At 40.4% G+C, this 22,837-nt stretch overlaps 2 protein-coding genes across 2 annotated transcripts; one reads left to right on the forward strand and one right to left on the reverse strand.

Moving 5' to 3' along the window:
• Positions 1 to 6,090: 6,090 nt before the first annotated feature.
• Positions 6,091 to 7,648, forward strand: LOC100565126 (olfactory receptor 11G2-like; the record flags this gene model as incomplete). Its single annotated transcript, XM_016995360.2, has 1 exon — positions 6,091 to 7,648. A coding segment is annotated over one exon (981 nt), but the record flags the coding sequence as incomplete, so codon positions are not given.
• Positions 7,649 to 9,407: 1,759 nt separating this feature from the next.
• ttc5 (tetratricopeptide repeat domain 5) lies at positions 9,408 to 22,423 on the reverse strand. The gene is made up of 10 exons (XM_062984382.1): positions 22,302 to 22,423; positions 20,684 to 20,816; positions 19,650 to 19,861; positions 17,945 to 18,095; positions 17,764 to 17,855; positions 16,568 to 16,624; positions 15,755 to 15,901; positions 15,427 to 15,641; positions 13,140 to 13,287; positions 9,408 to 10,379 (listed from the first exon to the last, which is right to left on the reverse strand). Exons 1-10 carry the CDS (start codon positions 22,416 to 22,418, stop codon positions 10,260 to 10,262), a joined length of 1,392 nt encoding a protein of 463 aa, XP_062840452.1. The 5' UTR covers positions 22,419 to 22,423; the 3' UTR covers positions 9,408 to 10,259.
• Positions 22,424 to 22,837: the final 414 nt, after the last annotated feature.

The following is a 22,837-nucleotide window of genomic DNA, read 5'->3' on the forward strand; positions in this document are numbered from 1 at the left end:
GTCCAGTACTCAAACTACTACACCATTCTGGCTCTTAAGGGGACAATGCACTAAATGAAAAAGAAAAAGAAAAAGAAAAAATTTCCTTGTCATGTGACAACAAAAGATGTGTGTACAGTAGAGTCTCGCTTATCCAACGTAAACGGGCCGGCAGAACGTTGGCTAAGCGAATATGTTGGATAATAAGGAGAGATTAAGGAAAAGCCTATTAAACATCAAATTAGGTTATGATTTTACAAATTGAGTACCAAAACATCATGTTATACAACAAATTTGACAGAAAATGTAGTTCAATACGCAGTAATGCTATGTAGTAATTACTGTATTTACAAATTTAGCACCACTTAGTATTGAAAACATTGACTACAAAAATGCATTGGATAATCCAGAACGTTGGATAAGCAAGTGTTGGATAAGTGAGACTCTACTGTATATATATATACATGCGCACGCACACACACACACACATATATTAGCCAGTTTCAGATAATTCACAGAGTTTGAAAAATAGCTTCTTTGTATGAATTTGTCCATAATAATTTGTAAAGTGATAACATTCATTATGGTGATAACATTCGTTGGAGAAATAAATGCTGCTGTTTAAAAAAGACTCTTTCTGGACTTGCACAACTTCAAAGCATCAGAAAATCGAGACTGAATCTCTAGCAGCTGTAAACCCCTAAACTTTACCATTCCGAACCCTTTAATAAATGGTGTCTATTTTTCCTGATTTTTTTTTTTTTGCTAACCTGTATCTTTCTATGTACTGCATCTATCTCTTGTATATAAAATATATAAAGTGCTTTATAAAATGTATCAAGACATAGCCCAGAAACAGTCAACTCTCCATTACTTGGGAAAGATAATTCCCTGAGAACGGAAAGGCTGGGCAAACCCCACTGGCTGTTTCCCAAGCCAGATAATCATCAGACCCATTGTTTACATGTATTCGGAAATAGGTGACTTCCCATGTCAGCCCAGATAAACCCAAAACAGCACAGATCCTAGCCTGCCTTTTTTCCCCAACCAGTCAGGGAAGGGAGCGGGAAGTCTGAATAGCTGTCAGTACTGTATAAGATGTCTTGTATTTCTCTGTTTGTTTATACTTGTACATTTTAAAGTAAATTGCATCCTTTTTGGCCAAATCGTAATCTATATATATAAAAGAGTGATGGCATCACGGCAATTCACAAAACAACAAAAGTACAGGCCCCCCAACCTCAAAATTTGACAACACAACCCATCATCCATGCCTCAAGGTTGATACAACAAAAAGAAAAGAAAAATAAAGTCCTAATTAGAGGGAGAGCAATAATTTTTTTTATCCAATTGCTGCCACTTTAGAGGGCTAATCTCTGCCCACTTGGTTGCCTAGCAACCAGCCAAGGGACAGCCAGGTTTCAGTTAGGGGACAGGCAGATTTAGGCCTCACTGAGTATTCTTCCACAGATTATCTAATTTGCACTGGATTATATGGCAGTGTAGACTCAAGGCCCTTCCACACAGCTATATAACCCATTTATAATCTTATATTATCTGCTTTGCACTGGATTATCTTGACTCCACACTACCATATAATCCACTTCAGTGTGCATTTTATACAGCTGTGAAGAAGGAGCCTCATATAATCCAGTTCTGAGCAGATAATATAAGATTAGAAATATACAGTAGAGTCTCACTTATCCAACGTAAACAGGCCGGCAGGATAAGTGAATATGTTGGATAATAAGAAGGGATTCAGGAAAAGCCAATTAAACATCAAATTAGGTAATCGTTATACAAATTAAGCACCAAAACATCATATTATACAACAAATTTGACAGAAAAAGTAGTTCCATGCGCAGTAATGCTATGTAGTATTTACAGTAGAGTCTCACTTATCCAACACTCGCTTATCCAAAGTTCTGGATTATCCAACGCATTTTTGTAGTCAATGCTTTCAATATATCGTGATATTTTGGTGCTAAATTCTTAAATACAGTAATTTCTACATAGAATTACTGCGTATTGAACTACTTTTTCTTCCAAATTTGTTGTCTAACATGATGTTTTGGTCCTTAATTTGTGAAATCATAACTTAATTTGATGTTTGATAGGCTTATCCTTAATCCCTCCTTATTATCCAACATATTCGCTTATCCAACATTCTGCCGGCCCGTTTATGTTGGATAAGTGAGAATCTACTGTACTGTATTTACAAATTTACCACTAAAATATCACAAGGAATTTAAAACACTGACTACAAAAACATTGATTATGAAAAGGCAGACTGCGTTGGATAATCCAGAACATTGTATAAGCGAATGTTGGATAAGTGAGATTCTTCTTTAATATGAAATAATTACTGGGATAGAATAATGCAGAACAATATAATCTCTAAAACCAGGACAGTAAATAAACAGGGGAAATCCACACAGGAAACAATCAGGGCCAGCTAACACCTCCCAACAAAGTATTCCCATCATCAAAGTCTGGCAAATCCTCTGTTTTCTCAGGGCCACAGACAGTAGAAGCACATAAAATATCACAAACAACACCACTCTGAAAACAAGGGAATTCCAGACAGGAAACAATCAGGGCCAGCTAACACCTCCCAACAAAAAATTCACTCAGTGAAACAGCCAGGCTTTAAAGCTGCAAGGCCATTACATCCTAATCATTTTTCCTAATTGCAGCATTCATACTTGCCTCCAACAAACAAAAAAACCAATCAGAAATATTGTATATTCACAACCTTTAGGAAATAATATCCCCTGATGGCACAGCGTGTTAAAGCGCTGAGCTGCTGAACTTCTGGACCGAAAGGCCGCAGGTTTGAATTGGGGGAGCGGAGAGAGCCCCCACTGTTAGCTCCAGCTTCTGCCAACCCAGAAGTTTGAAAACATGTAAATGTGAGTGCATCAATAGGTACTGCTCCGGCGGGAAGGTAACGCCGCTCCATGTAGTCATCCCACATGACCTTGGAGGAGTCTACGGACAACGCCGGCTCTTCGGCTTAGAAATGGAGATGAGCACCAACCCCCAGAGTCAGACACGACTGGACTTAATGTCAGGGGAAAACCTTTACCCTTTACCTTAACTACCACCAATTCCTCAATACTTTATTTCCCATACCACCAGACTTCGCCACAGCAACGCGTGGCTGGGCACAGCTAGTAAACCTCTATGGCTTGTCTTCAAACTGATGAGTTGGTTTCTCTGTCCTGACCTATCTAGTTTAGCATATGCCTACCAGGCACAGATCCTCTTATCCGCGATCCTAGCTAACCACTACAATATCAGTTAGCCAAAAGCCACTATAGATTCAAATGCTATCTGTTAAATGCCCATGAGTTTGGAACCTTCTCCAAACTCTATCCAGGTCAGAGCTTGGAATAATTATTTTTTCGAATTACAACTCCTGTAATTCCCAAGCTGATTGAAAGATTCTGGGATTTGGCATCCTAAAGGTATTTCTCCTGTCACCACAAAGGCTCTAGCAGGTATTCTCTCTGCTTTGGCTTATCCGGCAGCATCTCTCAGTAGAGGCGCATCTCGAACAATGGTTGAAATCCATGTTTGGACTCTTCATCTCACTCTGGAGACAAAGACCCTCTGAGATTTCAGTGTAGGGAGTTGAGATATCAGTCTTTCAGCAGCCAACTGCCCTTCAGAAGAAAAGAAGTGATTGTTCTCACAAGCGGAAACAGGTATGTTTGCAGCAATTTATGGTATTGTGCCTTCATCCCAATTTTTCCTCATCAAATTTCTCATCATTGAAAGAGATCTCTCTTATGGGCTCTGTCTCCTAACTGCTGCACTTAGCTATCCTTCCTAAAGGCAGGAATGGGACTCAGGACACTAGATAATGCTTTTGGATAATTCCAGATCTTTAGACAGTTACTTTTGGGGACCATGAATCCCAATATCCCTTCCAAGTGTCTCGGCAACTCTAGGAGCTTGTTTCTAGAAAACAGCATTTCTAAGATCTGGGCAATTGAGATAGTGTCAGTTCTAATGGTGAAAGGAATAACAGGTTTCTAAAGCTTTATTGGCATACATTCATATAGACCTAGAACTCATTATATATTGGATAATAATTGAATTCAGCCTTACAGAAATTGAAATAATTGATTTTTAAGTATATAGCTTTTTATATGCTTATAATTCAACCAATGAAAACAGAATCTCCTTAATTTCTCTCTGCACTCATTTGGAATGTCAGAAGGTAACATTACCGATGTCATCTCTGAAAGTGTCCAAACATGCGGTAAGGTATTTTATTAAACCTGTCTTTGCAGTTTATTGTTTTTTGTTCTCACTTGTAAATCCAAAGCTGGGTGGGATGGAGTATTATTGAATCATTATGCTAGTGTCTGCAGCTTTTCCAGTCACCCAATGGCAGTGGAGGAAAGCAGGTATAATTTGCTCCAAACAATCCATTTTCTCCAATGCCTACCTTATTAAATGACCACAGTCAGAATGACTTGTCCCAATGTCACCATGGTCTAAGTGTTGGACTCGGACACTGGGAAGTGAGGGTTCAAACACTTGGGCAAATCACATACTGTACTCTTAGAGGAAGGCAATGGCAAACCTCCCTTGAATACAGCTTTCTAACAAAACCCTGTGATAGAGTTTCCATTAGTCAGAGTTCAATTGAAGTCATATAACAAAAACAAAAGTCCTCTACACTACAGTGTTTAATCCTATGCTAAAGATAAAAAAGCATAAAACAATAATAGGCACATAAGCCATACTTAGAAAAATTATGTTGGATGTACTATAGGTCCTAGAACTACTTAAGAGGACTACAACCCTGAAGGCCTCTAGGCAGTTTAGATGGTTTTAGTCCATCCAGAGTAAGGTTTGCAAGTACAGTAGAGTCTCATTTATCCAAGATTCTGGATTATCTAAGGCATTTTTGTAGTCAATGTTTTCAATATATCGTGATATTTTGGTGCTAAATTCGTAAATACAGTAATTATAACATAACATTACTGCATATTGAACTACTTTTTCTGTCAAATTTGTTGTATAACATGATGTTTTGGTGCTTAATTTGTAAAATCATAACCTAATGTGATGTTTAATAGGCTTTTCCTTAATCCCACCTTATTGTCCAAGATATTCGCTTATCCAAGGTTCTGCCAGCCTGTTTAGCTTGGATAAGTGAAACTCTACTGTACTGTTAATGTTCCTGAAGTTTTTGGTTTTTTTTTTTTTTTTGCTTGTGCTTCTTCCTGGACAAACTGGTAGGAATGCAACAAGAATTAAGAAGGGGCACATTGCTGTGGAAGTTACAAGTGGGATGTGGGGGGATTGCATGTTTTAAAATTCGTTTTAATTATATTTATTGTATTTTAGCTGTATTTTTAACCTAACATTTACAGTAATGTTTAATTGTTTATTTGCTTTTGTTTTACATTTATCAACGTGTGTAGTTTTAAGCTGTCTTAAGTCCCCTCGGGGAGAAAGGTGTGGTGTGAATAAAGTAAATAATGATGATGATGATGATTTCATGAACCTTTCAAATAATCTCTGTGTGTGTGTGTGTGTGTGTGTGTATTTGGTCATTTATTGTGAGCCAAGAATTTCACAGAATTTTTTTAGCCAAGGAATTCATATTTTAAAGTTTGACCCTTTTTCTCTTCTCTGAACATTTTTAAACAGGGGCTCAGGGCGTTATCTGTCGGGAGTGTTTTGATTGTGTATTGCTGCATGGCAGGATGAGGTTGAACTGGATGGTCCTTGTAGGTCTCTTTCAACTATATACAGTAGAGTCTCACTTATCTAACATAAACGGGCCAGCAGAACGTTGGATAAGTGAATATGTTAGATAATAAGGAGGAATTAAGGAAAAGCCTATTAAACATCAAATTAGGTTATGATTTTACAAATTAAGCACCAAAACATCATGTTATACAACAAATTTGACAGAAAAAGTAGTTTAATACGCAGTAATGTTATGTTGTAATTACTGTATTTACAAATTTAGCACCAAAATATCACGATGTTTTGAAAACATTGACTACAAAAATGCGTTGAATAATCCAGAACGTTGGATAAGCGAGTGTTGGATACGTGAGACTCTACTATATATAATTCTATGTATCTCCCTCTTTGCTTCTTGCAAAATCACAGGGCCACCTCTTTTCCAACCAGGCAAACGAAACCGACTTGGTGACTGGCTTTGTTCTCTTGGGCTTCCCATCCCTCTCATGGCCATTCCACCTGCTGCTTTGCTCTCTGCTCTCCACCTGCTATGCCTTCACCTTGTTGGGCAACCTGTGCATCGTGTGGGCCATTCTCTGGGACTCTCGCCTCACCCGCCTCCCCATGTACATCCTCCTGGGCAACTTTTCAGGGCTGGAAATGTGCTACGTAACCACCACGGTGCCCCGAATGCTGTCAGATCTGGTGTCCCTGCAGCCAAGCATCATCTCCTTCCAAGGCTGCTTCCTCCAGTTCTACTTCTTCTTCTCTATGGGGACCACCGAGAGCTTCCTCCTTGCTGCAATGGCCTTGGATCGCTACTTGGCTATCTCCCACCCATTGCGTTACCCCATCCTCATGTCGCCACGCTTTTGTGTCAACTTGGCGGCTTCCTGCTGGGTCTCTGGGTTCCTTTGGTTCCTGGTGCCCATCGTGCTGATTTCCCAGCTCCGTTTCTGTGGCTCCAATCTCCTCGACCATTTTATCTGCGACCCGGGACCACTGCTGTCTGCGTCCTGCTCTCCAGCTCCCCGCACAGAGTTGGCCTTCTACTGCCTCAGCTCCGTTGCTATCTTTGGCCCATTCCTCTTCATCGTGGGATCCTACACCGCAGTCCTGCGGGCAGTGATGAGGTTGTCTTCTACTGTGACGAGGAAGAAGGCCTTTTCCACCTGTACCTCCCACCTGGCCGTGGTGAGCCTTTTCTATGGATCCATCATGGTCACCTACGTCACCCCCAAAGCTTCTGGAGGCAGCAACAAAGTGGTGACCCTCTTCTATTCAGTGGTGACCCCTATGCTCAACCCACTTATCTACAGCCTGAGGAACAGGGAGATGAAGGATGCCCTAAGGAGGACAATATTAGGGGGAAACTAGGTGCAGTGATCCAGGGATGGTTGGTGTGGATCTTGGCCAGGAAATCAGGACCTTTCTACCTGTAGAACATATCACTACTGGTTGAAATAGTTCCCCACTCCCCCAAATATGTTATTAATTTGTATATGACCACCATACTAGCAGGACCAGTACCTAGTTTCTATCCAACACAATATCTCTAGTAATTTTCTAGTCCTCACAACCTCTGAGGATGCCTGCCATAGATGTGGGTGAAACGTCAGGAGAGAATACTTCTGGAACATGGCCACACAGCCCGAAAGACATACAACAACCCTGTGATCCCGGCCATGAAAGCCTTCGACAACACAATTTTCTAGTCTGCTCTGAACTACTTTATTTCTTATATTGATATGCATTTCCTCCCATATAAACATCTCTAAAAATGGTAAGCGTCTTAAATTGAGAGGGTATATATGTGTGTGTATATATAGGGGTTTTTTTCTGTCAGTGGTGCTGATATTAGTGTGCATCTTACAATCGATAGCATCTTGGGATCAAAGAAATGCGGTATTAATACAGAATATTTAAAAAACATAAAGATCTATTGTATTTGAAACACCATATGGTACGTTGTTGGTATTTGTACATTGCCGTATCTTGTTCATGATTCTCTTTCTATATCATCATTTCCTGCCCCAGATATTTAATTATAATTTGTTATACTTTGAACTATAACACCCAGGATCCCCCAACTAGTCCTGCCCCAAGTCTTGAAGATTTCTAGGAATTGGAATCCAACAAAGTGACTTTCCACTCTCTGAGAACGCAGGTTGTTAAAGGCATTAGTTGCCACATTCATTTCAGAAAGAGGGGCAACAATCAAAGTCTTGGGCTGGAATTGGGAATATAATACAGCGATTCGCTTTAATTCTCTATCCTATCAAATTGGGGGGATTTGTAAATAAAGGACACTAAATAAAGAACAACACTCAGAAGACAGGGGAATTCCAGACAAGAAACAATCAGGGCCAGTTAATACCTCCCAACAAAGGATTCCCCCAGGCAGGAAGCAGCCAGGCTTTGAAGCTACGCTATTCAATGCTAATCAAGGTGGCCAAGTGCAACATGCACACTTGCCTCAAATAGACAAAGAGTTTTTTTCCCCACCCTAGACATTATTCCAGATATATAAACCCAAATTGCTTAGTTTCCAAGACCTGACAACCTCTGAGGTTGCCTGCCATAGATGTAGGTGAAACGTCAGGAGTGAGTGCTTCTGGAACATGGCCATACAGCCTGGAAAACTCACAGCAACCCAGGGGATTTTGTAGTTTAGAGAGCGGTTGTTTAGCATTCTCAGCCAGGGAAACTGTGGTGCATCACCAAATTGAAAATCCCAAAACTCCACAGGATGCAGCCATGGCGGTTAAAATTGGAATTATAGTATTGTATTTGCGTAATGTGAAAATACCCCTGGTCTCTCACACTCCTCCAATTCCCAGTATAGTAGAAAAGAAACTGCCGTCTCAAGAGGAAATAGTTGCAGAAGTTCACAAGAAAAGTTACCATCAGGAAGAAACAAATGTGTCCTGACATAATTAGCTTATGCCCACATTTGCACTTTTCTCCTTGCACTTCCCTGAGAGAGCCAATTAAGAAGGGAAGCCTTGAGGAGGAGCAATTCCATCCCAAGGAGCCAAAGTTCTGCCATTAAGCAAAACTCAAGTCAGTTCTTTACGACTGTAAATGAGAACAGGTCATAGAAATGTTACTTTAGTTTTCAAGGAAAAACAAATTTATGGATTGGTAAACTGTGTAGGGGAAAACCTGCGAGTCAAGAGGCAAATATTGGGCTGAATTTGGCTCCGACACACCTACCCGTCTGCAACTTAAAACAATTAGACGTAGTCCTCTCTTTTGGAAGAGTAAAGAACAAGCTGAACCCTTTAGATATTTAAAGAGTGAAATCACGTCAGCCCTCAGCCTTCTCTTCACTAAGTGGAAATAAAATTTATTTTCAACTTGGTTGAGCCATTCTATTTGTGTCACTTATAACTGATTTTTTTTAAATTATGTCAGAAGTGAATTAAGTATGTACTGCAAGTCGCTTCTGGTGTGAGAGAATCCGTTGTCTACAAAGACGTTGCCCAGGGGATGCCTGGATGTGTTACCATCCTGTGAGAGGCTTCTCTCATGTCCCCACATGGGAAGCTGGGGCTGACAGATGGGAGCTCACCCTGTCTCACAGATTATAATTGCCGACCTTCAGGTCTTCAGGTCAGCCGGCACGAGGGTTTAACCCATTGCACCACCGCAGCTCCTACTTCTAATTGGTAAGCAATATACTGTATATACAAAAACAAAGCACTCCTGAATGGTAACAAATACAATTTATTGGTAGGGGCAAGGGGGAAAAAAGGCCAGAAATCTGGAAAATTATATATAAAATTACAGAAACAATCTCATCATTTTACCAAATAAATATGGATATTATTATTGCCTATATATACAAAATAAAATACATCGGATTGGATCCTGGTTCGTCACATTTACAGCAGACCCACTGAAAACACTGGCATTTCAGTACTGTCTTCAGTGGTATTTCCAATAAATATGACTCAGATGGGATTCAACCCAATGGAGCTTACAAAAACACACACACAAAGATAAACAAACAGAAGAGCGCAAGGAAAGTGAGTGCCTACGTTCAAATAAAATGGGCCGACGGTTCCCAATGGGAAGGGTCAGAGAAAAAGAGAAGCAACGTGGCTAGGAAAGCCTTTAACCTGGCTCAGGAAGCATAACTTTAATACAGCAATGGATTAAGGCACAGGGTCAGTTGCTGTGGAATTGACAAGGAACAAAACAAGAGGGTTAAAAGCCTAAGTGGGGGTTACGCCCCCTGCGACCCTTTTCTCTGCTTCTCTTACTCCATTTTCTAATGCCCAGAAATGTTATAAGTTTAAAAAAAAAGATTTTGCATGTACAAACTTTGGCCCTCCGGGTGTTTTGGACTTCAACTCCACAATTCCTAACAGCCTACCGGCTGGGTTGTTGTGTGTCTTTCGGGCTGTTAGGAATTGTGGGAGTTGAAGTCCAAAACACCCGGAGGGCCAAAGTTTGCACATGCCTGGGTTAACATCTTCTGAGAGGTAGCAGGGACCAAGCACCGCTGGAGGGAGGGAGCAGTTCTCTCTTTGCAAACTCTTTTCTCCTCCATCGCGTCCTCATTCGCTCTGTGCCTGGTAGGCCACAGTGGCAGCAGCCTGGCTCTGGGCTCCTTGCACTTTGCTATTCACCACCAGCAGCAAAGGGGTTTCCACCCGGATGCCAGAGAAATCGAAACTCTGAAAAGGTGGAAGAAGAAAAAAAAAAGGGGGGGGGGATGGCAGTCAATCAAAATGCAACCAGTTCGATCCTAAGTCTACGGACAACTGTGAAGTAAGGAATCTCTATTCCACCAGATTCCCTTTCATAAAGGTGGAAGGTACTCAAGGGCCACATAATCCAACCCCAACAGGCAAGGAGGCACAACTAAAGCAATCCTGGAAAAAACAAACAATAATGTCCAATGTGTTGTCGAAGACTTTCATGGCCGGAAGCACTGGGTTGCTGTGAGTTTTCCAGGCTGTACAACCATGTTCCAGAAGGATTCTCTCCTGACGTTTCACCCACATCTATGGCAGGCATTCTCAGAGATTTTGAAGTACCGTATATACTCGAATATAAGCCGACCCGAATATAAGCTGAGGCATCTAATTTTACCACAAAAAAACTGGGAAATCATTGACTCAGGTATAAGCCAAGGGTGGGAAATTTCAGAAATAAAAATAGATACCAAAAATTACATTAATTGAGGCATCAGTAAGTTAAATTACTGTAAGTTAAGTTAAATTATTAAGTTAATAATTTTTAACTGATTTATATGGCACTGTATAATTTTTATATATGCGTTTTATTGTAAGCTGCCCTGAGTCCCCTGTTGGGTGAGAAGGGCGGGATATAAATATTGTAATAAATAAATAAATAAATAATAAATGTTTTTGAATATTTACATCAAGCTCTAATTTAAGATAAGACTGTCTAACTCTGATTAAATCATTATTCTCATCTTCTTCAATGTAAATGTGCTTTTGTATCCTTTTAATAATAATAGAGTAAAATAATACATGTAATAATAATAATAAATACAGGAAAATAATACATGTAATAATAAATAGAGTAGAATAATAAATGTCATAATAATAAGATCAGAGTGAAATAATAAATGTCATAATAATAAAAATAGAGTAAAATAAATGTAATAGTAGCACCAATAATAAAGTACAATAATAAATGTCATAATAATAGAGTAAAATAATAAATGTAATAATACCAATAATCATAGAGAAAAATAATAAATGTACCATATATTCTCAAGTATAAGCTGACCCAAATATAAGCCAACCAGGATCCTCACCCGAGTATAAGCTGAAGGGGGCTTTTTTAGTCCTAAAAAAAGGGCTGAAAAACTAGGCTTATACTCAAGTATATACAGTATATTGGAAACTAGGTCAGTGAGGTTTATATATATGTGGAAGGTACAAGGTGGGAGAAAGAACTCTTATCTGTTGGAGGCAAGTGTGAATGTTGCAATTAATCACCACGATTAGCATTAAATAGCCTTGCAGTTTCAAAGCCTGGCTGATTCCTGCCTGGGAGGAATCCTTTGTTGGGAGGCGTTAGCTGGCCCTGACTGTTTCATGTCTGGAATTCCCATGTTTTCAGAGTGTTGCTTTTTATTTACTGTCTGATTTTAGAGTTTTTGAATACCGGTAGCCAAATTTTGTTCGTTTTCATGGTTTCCTCCTTTCTATTGAAATTGTCCACATGCCTGTGGATCTCGGTGGCTTCTCTGTGTAGCCTTGACATGGTGGTTTTTAGGGTGGTCAAGCATGTCTGTGTTCTCAAATAATATGCGGTGCCCAAATTGATTCCTCAAGTGCTCTTCTACTCTGCTATGGCTGACTTCTCTGGTTGAGTTAGTCTGCAGTGCCTTTCATGTTCCTTGATTCGTGTTTGGGCAATGCTGCGTGTGGACCTTCCAGATTTATAAACTTCACTGGCCTAGTTTCCAATATACCTCCCAACCTCTGAGGATGCCTACCATAGATGTGGGCAAAACGTCAGGAGAGAATGCTTCTGGAACATGTCCATGCAGCCTGGAAAACTCACAGCAACCCAATAATATCCAACTTAGGTTTAAAGGCCTCCAAAGAAGAAGGGTCTATTGCTCAAAGGCAATCCACTGTTGAATAGCAATTGCATTAAAAACAACAACTTTGTCCTACTGTTTATTTATAGCTGAATTGTGAAGGCTGTTTCCCAAAGGTACCACCAAATCCATCTGAACTAAAAAATTCATAGGATTCAGGGGGAAATTGTGCTGATGATGTGCATTCTTTTGCTATAAAATGCAATTTTCCAAGCTCTGGAGTAAAGTGATTTCATATAATGTGTTGTCGAAAGATTTCATGGCCAGAATCACTGGGTTGCTGTGAGTTTTCTGGGATGTATGGCCATGTACCAGAAGCATATGGAACATGGCCATACAGCCTGGAAAACTCACAGCAACCCAGTGATTTCATACACTTCAATAGTTTTGATCTGTGCATAATATTTTACTCCTAGCCAATGTTTCTGGATTTACTACCTCTTGGAAACAAACGCCACAATTGTGTTTTAAGTTTTTTTATAAGCAGGTGTTTAGCTGTGTTTGGTTTTAATCTTGTTGTAAACTACTTTAGGTCCCACTTCAGAAGAAAGGCAAGACTAGATAAGTCCATAGGTGAAACTGAAGATCTTTAAATATATTGTCACAATATCAGCCAGAGATTGTCTACAAAGACTTTCCCCCTTTTTCTTCTCTCTCACTCTGAATGGTTAAGTTCTACTAGCACCAAAAACAAAAAAAAACCTGTATGGGCAAGGGTGAAAATCCATGCCAGATTGGACAGAGCTGTAAGCCTTGAATTCCTGAATAGTTACAACCTTAGATCACACCCCACTCTGAGGACAAGAATCTCACTCTTGAAACATCATACCACTTTGGGGTGAGCTGAACTTGCCTTGCCTTGATGCTGGATGTGATGGTGCCGAAGATGAGGTTCAGGAATGGCCACAGAGTCTCCAATCAGAACCCCCCAGCTTTGTGCCATGTTGTAAACAGTAACAGCAAAACAAGGGCCGTCGAAGGAGTCGGTCAGGCCAAACGTACTATCAGAGGACAGAAAGGCAGGAAAAGAGATAATAAACAGCACCAAGAATGATAAACTGAGTGAATGGACAGGCAAGTGAGACATTTTGGAGGCAGGACTGTTATTACTAATTCAGTCTTGGAAAAGCATATAGGTTAGGTATGGGCAAACTTCTGCTCTCCAGGTGTTTTGGACTTTAACTCCAACATTTCCTAAGTTGGTTAAGGTAAAGGTAAAGGTTTCCCCTGAGGTCCGTAGACACCTCCAAGGTCATATGGCCAGCATGACTGCGTAGAGCGCCGTTACCTTCCCGCCAGAGCGGTACCTATTGATCTACTCACATTTGCATGCTTTCGAACTGCTAGGTTGGCAGAAGCTGGAGCTAACAGCAGGCGCTCACTCAGTTCATGGGATTTGAACCTGGGACCTTGCGGTCTGCAAATTCAGCAGCCCAGTGCTTTAACACACTTCACCACCAAAGTTGGTTAGCTGCTAGGAATTGTGGAAGTTGAAGTCCAAAACACCTGGAGGGTAGAAATTTCCCCATGCCTGATAAAGGTACTACAGGAGTTTATTCTTATGATGGCTACCCTTTCCACTGAAGCACTATCCTGAATGCATTTTGGAAAATGTCTACAATTATGTAAGCATTTTGTAGCTTCCTTAGTAATTACAAATGTGTGTTTGTAGTGTCATAAATATTAAAAATTAACTCGGTATTTTTAATTACAAAAATATGAGTCAAGCACTGAAAGGGTTAAATAAGCTAGCATTAGTGGGCCAAAGCTAGCGTCATCCTGAGGACTGTGAGAAGGTCTCTGCGGGAGAGACTTTGGTGAGAGAAGCCCCAGGTTGAAGGCCTCATGTGTGAAGCTCCAGTGTGAAGGTTGCTGTATAAAAGCTACTGTGTGTAACTCCTGTGTAAGGTTGGCGTGAGAGGAGGCTCTATGAGAGTGAAGCTGTTTATCTGCATGAGAAAGAAGCCCAGCATGGAAGCAAAGATGGAGGTATAAAGAACTTTGTGTTATGGAAACCTTGTTTTTGTTAATAGTGCAACCATATTATTTTACTACAAAGAAAAGCCTCCAAAGGAAGAGATAACACTGGCCTGTGCATTTTTGTTCTTTGTATCACTTTTGGCTACACGTGCTGGGTCATGCTGCTCCTAGTAAGTTACTCTGCTGTACATTTATGGGGAGGGTCTTTTGTTAATAAGCCCACTTGCCCCACATGTAGGAGGTGAGATGGGTGGGGAAGTGCCATTTTAATTAACAGATATGTTTTAATAATAATAGTAATACTTTATTTATATACCGCCCTATCTCCCAGAAGGGACTCAGGGAGGTTTACATAACAATATAAAAATATATTACACAAAATAAAATTTACATTAAAATAACAATCAGTAAAATCACAGCAGCTTCCAATTGGGGTCAATAATGCCGTAGGTAACATAGACCATGATCAGGAAAAGATGAGACTGTACAGTATATTTCATGCCAACCTTTACCTTTTTCAAATACAAATTGAGAATTCCTTCAAGCCCCATGGTTAATGTAGTAGTGTATAAGCCAGAACGGGCAACTGAGGGACATCAGGAGGCTGCATGAGCCCTTTAAGAGATCTGGGAAGGCTGCCTCCCTTTCAGCCATTAATGCCCACTGGGAAACCTTGCAATAGTAACAATGTTTTCAATACATCGTGATATTTTGGTGCTAAATTCAAAAATACAGCAATTACTACATAGCATTACTGCATATTGAACTACTTTTTCTGTCAAATTTGTTGTTAAACATGATTTTTTGGTGCTTAATTTGTAAAATCATAACTTAATTTGATGTGTAATAAGCATTTCCTTAATCCTTCCTTATTATCCAACATATTCGCTTATCCAACGTTCTGCCGGCCCATTTATGTTGGGTAAGTGATACTCTACTGTACTTTTTTTAAAGGCATCTTCTGAGTCTAAAATAGCCTGGCAGGGGATTTGGCACAAATATCACTCATATTTCCTAAAGGGCATTTGGAGACAAAACATGTATTTGATTGCTCTTGTGCCCTTGAGAGCTAAATGCAACCTGCGGCACACACTTTGCTCACCCCTGATATAAGCAAATCAGACTTGAAAGATAGTAAGGAAGGCTCAATGGATACTCACAAGGGCACCTTTTCTTCTGTGGTCAGGCTGAATAGCACCTTTCCCAGCACAACTGTGCCGGAGTTAGCACCAGGCCGTAAAGCACTGAGGGGCCGCTGCTCTAGTTCCACCTTCTGACCCGAGGGCCCCTGATAAAGGCCGTCACCACAAGGGCCCAGTTGGGAGGGACGCAGGCTTCCTATCATGCTTTGCAGCTTCTTGCCTTTTACCTTTCCCTATGAAGGAAAAAAGAAAACAGCAGAAGACATCAGTGTAAACGAGTCAACGTCACCTTGTGTGGACAAAGCAGCTGGAAAGAAAAACAGCCGGCCCTTGCTGCCTTAAATACCTTGTTTTCCAGGAGACTAGTTAGCCTGCCTAGGAAATCTAGGAGCTGCTGCTCTCTTTGCCGTGGTTCGGACCAAGCTGGGTCAAGAGCTGCGGCCCGTGCAAAACCCTCCAGCGCTTCCATGTAGTTTTCTTCATATTTATGCAGCTGTCCCAGGAAACAAAAAACAAAACAAAAAAAATACAGAATGAGAAGCGAACTGCAAAACTAAGTCTCACAGGAGCCAAAACCTTTCACGTTCTAGTTTTTGAAAAGATAAGAAAGGGAAGCTGAAAGCAAGAAAAACGGGTTCTTTTTCCAAGCCTTGGAAGAACGTCACAATTTTATGCATTTTGGTTTTTTTAGAGGTTAGGAAGTAAGGTCGGAATAACAAACCAGATCACCTTGGTCACTTTCAAACCACCTTCTCCTGGCTATGCAAAGCTTTTCATCTAGTACATGCCTTGAATGCACAGTTCCCTTGTTTACAGGATTCTTTCCTTTCAAAACTAGTAACCTCTGAATGGTCTCCTTAATGCAGGCATGGGCAAACCTTGGCCCTCCAGGTGTTTTGGACTTCAACTCCCACAATTCCTAACAGCCTACTGGAGGGCCAAAGTTTGCCCATGCTTGCCTTAATGCATTCTGAGTAAATCATATGCTGCTATTGAAAAAAGAAGATTGCACCAATAGCTAGAAGTGGAAGACCAAAACTAAAACAGAAGAGGAATGGGAGAAATCGAAATGGGTTTCCTTGACTGGTAGCACTTCTGCGTAGCCCATCCCTCAAATTCCATCAAGCATTACCAGTCTTACACATCATTCTGCTCTCACCGTAGCTCGATTCAGGTGTAGATCAGGATTGCAAGATGCAGTAGGGTCCACTTTCTCCTAAAGAGCAAAAGAAAAGCATGAACACTCAGCTTTGCTCTTTCTGCACACAGCAGTTTCTAAAAAGTACTGTTCCTAACCCTGACCATTTCTCCAGATGGAGAAACATGTTCATTCCTTCTACAACCTAAAGGAGAATGGCAGTTTCCCTAGCCCTAAGCAATCTGAAACAGGGTTCAGAAATATTCATCCAAATACCACGCCAATACTAGTGGGGTTTCCCTACTCCCATTGCTTTAAAAGATGACCAGGAGAAGCATAAATATCATGTGCTAGAATACCTTTGTGTGAATGTAAACATGAGGATGGAGATATTTCTGTGAATGGAGGTGTAAGAGGAAGCAGCTGATCCAGGGTTTAGAGATATGCTTACAAGGTGCTACTTGCTAAGATCTAACTAACCACAGTAAATGAGCACCTCCTGCCTATCTCACGTTATGTATAGCATTTGAAAACTGGCTTTTCCATAAAATACTAAGTTCCCTATTCATGTATTTCCTCTCACAGACTTAGTTTATTACGGCTGAAGTAAATGTACCTCTGATCTGAAAAATGCAATCAACTGAGCTTTGCAAGTCAGCGCGATAGTTTAGACCAGAGTTTAGCAAAGTTGCTTTTCCAAAAAAGTTCCTTTTTCTTCTGGACTACCACTCCAAGAATCGGTCATTTCCAAACTCTAATTAATAATGTTAGGAGATATATGTGCAACTGCATTAGAAAGCTGAATCCTCATATGCAGGTGGAAAATGCCTTTTAATAATCCTCTCTATGTAGAACAATACTAAAATATGTAAATAGTATTAAGCACACCCCGGATAAAGTCAAAGCCCAGACATTTCCAATCTTGCAGGAAATATTGTTATTATTTCATGAAACAATCTATTCCGTGCCTTCTGAACTGAGATATCAATGATGCTTACTGTCTATAATTCCATAACTTGCTTGGCTACTGTAGTCATCTCGGTGACCAAAAAAAATAAAATAATTGAAGGTGTATCCCCAAACATTCTCATTCAACTCTATGCAAGGTAAGATCTTTTTGCCTGGCAGTCTGGAATCCCATACAGTAGCTTAACCTGGCTCCTTATCCCCTGCCACCCTATACCACAGCCGTCACCAGAGTCCCCTCCATCACCTACTGCTTGGGCATAGGCACTCAATGCTTGCTGGGAGATCTTGGGGTTCTGCCCGGTATTGAAGAATAAGGAGAGGTAGGCATTGCCCAGAACATCTGTGGAAGAAATAAAGGCAAATTATAAATATCCATATTGTTCACTTCCTTGCTCTACTCCATCCCTCCTCAGCACACCCTTGACTCACACCAGGAGCGGCCATCGCGCACATCCATCTGCACAGCTAGTTTAGCCTGCCGCACGCTGTCCATCACGTTCTGAGCATGATCGTCGGGAGAGCTTGTGCGCAACTGACGGAGGACCATAGAGAGATTCTGCAGCGAGACCTTGTTCTTGCACTGAAGGGAAAGCATGGGAACAGGAAACAGACAAAATCATACATGGCTGAAAATAAAATATTGTGGGACAAGGCTTTTGCCTTAAATGATCATTAGAGCTATTTGGAACTGCTGGTTTTCACTATGGCATTTTGAGTAGCGATCTGTAATGAGTCAAGCAAACCCTTTTCAGAAAAAGGGTGAAGTATCTTGGAGAAACAAGCACTTGTAGTAAAAAGGAATATTCAATTTTGCATTAAATGACAATGTGATATCCTTTCTTACACCACTGCTTTTGAAACTGTGGGTCCTGACCTGAAATGGGGTCCCTTTAGCTCAATGCTGGGGTCCTGAAAAAATTGGCAACAATACGTTTACTTTTTTTCATGTTAGGAGCAACCTAAGAAACTGCAAGTCGCTTCTGGTATAAGATAATTAATTGGCTGTCTGCAAGGACATTGCCCAGGGGACACCCAGATGTTTGATATTTTATCATCCTATGGAGGCTTCTCTCATGTCCCTGTATGGGGAGCTAGAGCTGACAGACAGGAGCTCACCCCGCTCCCCAAATTTGAACCACTGACCTTTCAGTCAGCAGTCCTGCCAGCACAAGGGTTTAACTGAATGCCACCTAGTGGCTGTTTTAGACATTTACATGAATCTATAGTGCCGTGTTTAAAGTGGACTGTAACAAAAGGAAAATCACATACAGTATTAATTTACTAACCGACAGATTAAACCTTTCAATTATTTAAACAATATTAAAAATTGATAAAAGAGTAAAGAGAAATAATCTAAATAAGATCAAAGATGAACTTTTAATGAAGAATAGCAGAAGAAAAGAACATGGAATAATACAGAAACGATAAGAAGATACAACTATTACGTTTTCAAATTAGATGATAATACTATTCTTCTTTTTGTTATAGAGGACATATGAAATTTGTAACAGTTTTAATACTTTAAGTAATGTGTGTAAGGGCAGTAGAGATTTTTTTTTAAATCATGTCAGATGCGACTTGAGAACATATTGCAAGTCGCTTCTGGTGTGAGAGAATTGGCCATCTACAGAGACGTTGCCCAGGGGACGCCCGGATGTGTTACCATCCTGCTGGGAGGCTTCCCTCATGTCCCTGCAAACTAGAGCTGACAGATGGGAGTTCTGTCACAAAAACCAGCAGTAGTTCCAAATAGCAGTTTGAAACTAGAATACCCCACCTATTCATGAAAGTACAGTAGAGTCTCACTTATCCAAGCTAAACGGGCCAGCAGAAGCTTGGATAAGCGAATATCTTGGATAATAAGGAGGGATTAAGGAAAAGCCTATTAAACATCAAATTAGGTTATGATTTTACAAATTAAGCACCAAAACATCATGTTATACAACAAATTTGACAGAAAAGGTAGTTCAATACGCAGTAATGTTATGTTGTAATTACTGTATTTACGACTTTAGCACCAAAATATCATGATATATTGAAAACATTGACTACAAAAATGGCTTGGGTTATCCAGAGGCTTGGATAAGCGAGGCTTGGATAAGTGAGACTCCACTGTACTTGTAGGGAGACTTACATGACTGAGAGCTCCCGAAAAGCATGTGTGGGCAGCAGAGACGTCACCCTTTTTCCAGTAAACCTCCCCCAGCTGATTCCAGGCTTCCACCAGTTCTGGGTCAAGCTTGACGGCTTTGGAAAGCAGCTCTTCAGCCTGGGCATTGTAATCTGGAGACACATTCAAAGCTTTTCCCTTCAGCATCAGGGTCTGAGCCCGACCCTTAGAGAGGCCTAGGAGCAAAGGAGGGGAGAAGAGGGGAAAGAGAATTGCACAAGAGATCCATGAAATTCAACCTAAAATTGGGCTCAAAATAGACTTAAAGATGATCTCAAACATCACAAGTTAATCCTGCAATTAGAAGTACAATCTTTATGTGGGGGAGATGTCTATCAATGGCTCATAGCTATTATGATACCTCTCAATAACAGCCACTCAAATGAAAAGAAACAACAGGAGTGCTCTCATTCTCATATGTTGTTTAGGTCTCATCCTGCCATTAAACAGGATAAAATAGCCAACTCAAGGCACAAATATTGGATACCACAAACAGATGGCAAGCTGTTCTTTATTTTCTGTGATTGTATTTATTGATCTAGGGATGAAAAGGAACGCTTGTAGAATTTTCCATCACACGAGATGCCTGACTTTTGATATAATTAATCCTTGTGAAGGATTGCTGTGGTTTTTAGTTTTGAATATGTTTATATGGTATTCAATTGAATTTTTAAAATACCAATGACATTTAATTCTGTTTTAATGTTTATATTTGTAGATAGAATCATAGAATCGTAGAGTTGGAAGAGACCTCATGGGCCATCCAGTCCAACCCCTGCAAGAAGCAGGAAAATCTCATTCAAAGCACCCCTGACAGATGGCCATCCAGCCTCTGCTTAAAAGCCTCTGCTTCCCTTAACTATAACAAAGAAATAATATTCAAAACCCATTACTCTTATTTTTAGAAAAACTTTTATCTTCTCTATAACTGTCAAAAAAAGGTACCTGGTGTTTGTTTTTGTTTTTTTTTAAAAAAAAATCATCCAAATGTACATTACCTTCCATTGTTTCCATTTGCTGAAGAGTCTTTTCCATCTTCTCTCGCACATCCTGCTGTTTTTTCCCAGCATCTTCTACACTGTGGCTCTCAAAGTAATGATCTCGAAAATGGTACAGCTGGTCAACCAGTTCCTGCCATGGAAATTTTCCAAAACAAAGATGGTATCATCAGAGAAGAACGAAGACATCTTGGCACTATGGCAAGCATGAGCAAACATGGGCCCTCCCGGTGTTTTGGACTTCAACTCCCACAATTCCTAACTGCCTACTGACACAGAGTCAACTATAGAAACTAGTTTCCAACAGCTAAGCTCTGAAATTTATCAAGTACCATGTTTCTTTGATTCTAAGTTTCTTTGGTTTCTCTTCAGATAATTGATTCTAAGGCACCATCTTTACTGACATATAATGCACTTTTAAAATAGAATAGAATAACTTTATTGTACTTCATACAATGAAATTAAATGTCATCCCCAATCACATTATATATGTACAAAATTACAAAACAAAGCACCCATTCAGATAATTCCAGGCAATAAACAAGCAGGGCCAGCTAATCACCTCCCAACAAAAGATTCCCCCGGGCAGGAAGCAGCCAAGCTTTGAAGCTGTAAAGGATATTCAATGCTAATCAAGGTGATCAATTGCAACATTCACACTTGCCTCAAACAGACAATAGTTCTTTCCCCCACCCTGGACATTCCACAGATATATAAACCCCACTTGCCTAGTTTCCAAAAAACCTCACAACCTCTGAGGATATCTGCCATAGATGTGGGTGAAATGTAAGGAGAGAATGCTTCTGGAACATGGCCATACAGCCCGGAAATCTCACAGCCACCCACAGCACCCATCCTTCCACATTCTAATCGCTATTGCAAAACCCCTAATGCAGTTTAACTCCATTATATGAGTCTACACTGCCATATAATGAAATTCAGTGCAGTTAACCTGCCTTATATGGCCATATAGACAGGGCCTTTTATGTCATTGATATTGGTGTAAAATGCACACTGATTTCTGTTCCAAGAACAACAACACAATACATAAGATGAACCTGCAATTCCAAGGCACACCCATTTCAATAAATGTCTATATGGGTAGGAAAAGTGCATCCTTGAATCCAATAAATACAGAAATAATAAACAAAAAAATACACCTGAACATGCGCAGAGGGTTTTCTGTTCCTACTGATAATTCAGCCTAATTCATAAAGCAGTATTTCCAGTTTGAGATTTCAAGGTTTCAAAGGACAGTATGCAAGGTTTCCACAACAATATTATATACAATAATGTGATCAATGATATTTTTTATATAAAAATGGTAAAAATCACGCTTTGCTTTTTGGGGTGTTTTTTTTTTTTTTAGGGGAGGCATATTTTCAAATCATGAATGTTTGAATCCATGGAGACTGAATCCATGGCTGACTGTGAGGGTGCATCTACATTACAGAACTGATGCAGTTTGACATCAGTTTAACTGCCTTGATTCAATGCTATGAATCCCTGACCTTCTTTTGCCAAGGAAACCAAGGCAAAGCGGTTTGACAAGGATCATGCCTCCACTGACTGTGGCCACCAAAGAATGGCAACCTGGAGAGATTTTGGCTCGCCCTACCTGCAAACCTTGGCGAGTTTGCGAGTTTTCTTCTTCTTCTTCGGCCATGATCTCCCCGGATCCTCCTCCTTTTCCTGTCCTTTGCCTGATCGACAAGTTCTGCCTCTGCAGCGACATCTAAAAGTCAGGCGGCTGCATTACAGGCAAAAGAAAAAGCACATTTTTTTGTCTTTCTAGAACTGTTAGGAATCCTGCAGAAAATTTGCATTGCATTGCATTGCATGTTTTTACATGCTTTGAGACACTCTTTTGCTAAGGCTATTTCAGATCTGCATACTAGTTTATTTTATGCATTAGCTAATTTTTATCTAATGGGTTAAACCAGGGGTCCCCAAACTAAGGCCCGGGGGCCGGATGCGGCCCATCGAAGCCATTTATCCGGCCCCCATGGCACAAGGGCAGAAGGGGGTTGGGCTAAATGACCCAAGGGGGCTCTTATAAGCATTATTATTATTATTATTATTAACATTGAGGCTGGCTGGACATCTGTCAGGGGCAATACTAATGGCTTTTGGTGCACAAAGGCAGAAGGGGAT

This window comes from Anolis carolinensis, chromosome 6 (genome assembly GCF_035594765.1).
Source record: "Anolis carolinensis isolate JA03-04 chromosome 6, rAnoCar3.1.pri, whole genome shotgun sequence".
Classification (NCBI taxonomy): Eukaryota; Metazoa; Chordata; class Lepidosauria; order Squamata; family Dactyloidae; genus Anolis; species Anolis carolinensis.